The 593-nt window shown below is 44.5% G+C and overlaps 1 protein-coding gene across 1 annotated transcript in view; it reads right to left on the reverse strand.

Moving 5' to 3' along the window:
- Positions 1-144: 144 nt before the first annotated feature.
- LOC106513618 (3-ketoacyl-CoA thiolase, mitochondrial) overlaps positions 145-593 on the reverse strand; it is a gene marked incomplete at its 3' end in the record, with an annotated part of 2,866 nt that continues 2,417 nt past the window's right edge. Inside the window, 2 exon segments of the mRNA XM_014002544.1 lie at positions 145-273; positions 355-521. Coding sequence (XP_013857998.1) covers positions 145-273; positions 355-521 — 296 coding nt within the window.

Consider the following 593-nt stretch of genomic DNA (forward strand, 5'->3'; position numbering starts at 1 on the left):
AATCACTTGTACGCAAAACTTAAGAACAAATCTGTGCGTACGAACGGTTCTTGCATGAGGCCCAATGATCATAGATGATAAAAAAAAACTCTTGAGTATCATGTTTGAAACAGAAATGCTAATTTGCAACAACTGCAAATTTACGTGAGCGCCATTGATGATGGACTGGAAACCAGAACCACACAGTCTGTTCACAGTGAGAGCAGGAACCGGGATGGGGACTCCGCACCTCAGACCAACATGACGAGCAATGTACGCAGCATCCGCTGAGCTCTGAGGAGATAAAAAGACGTTCAAAACAAGTGATGAAAGCTAGATTTTAAACAAGACTCTTCATGTAATGAGATGAATTACCTGCATGACGTTTCCCACGATGACACTGTCAACGATTTCTGGAGCCACGCGTCCTGCAGCGAGGGCGGATTTGGCTGCGTGCTCGGCCAAATCTGTCGCACTGTGATCCCTCAGCACTCCGCCGTACGTGCCAAAAGGAGTGCGCTTGGCTGATACAATAAAGACACCTGGGAACAAAAGGTGCATTTTAGTAAATCAACATATTGACACCTTCTACAACTTTAAAATTAGAACTAAAA

The sequence above is a fragment of the Austrofundulus limnaeus genome, unplaced genomic scaffold (genome assembly GCF_001266775.1).
Source record: "Austrofundulus limnaeus strain Quisiro unplaced genomic scaffold, Austrofundulus_limnaeus-1.0 Scaffold14, whole genome shotgun sequence".
Taxonomy (NCBI): Eukaryota; Metazoa; Chordata; class Actinopteri; order Cyprinodontiformes; family Rivulidae; genus Austrofundulus; species Austrofundulus limnaeus.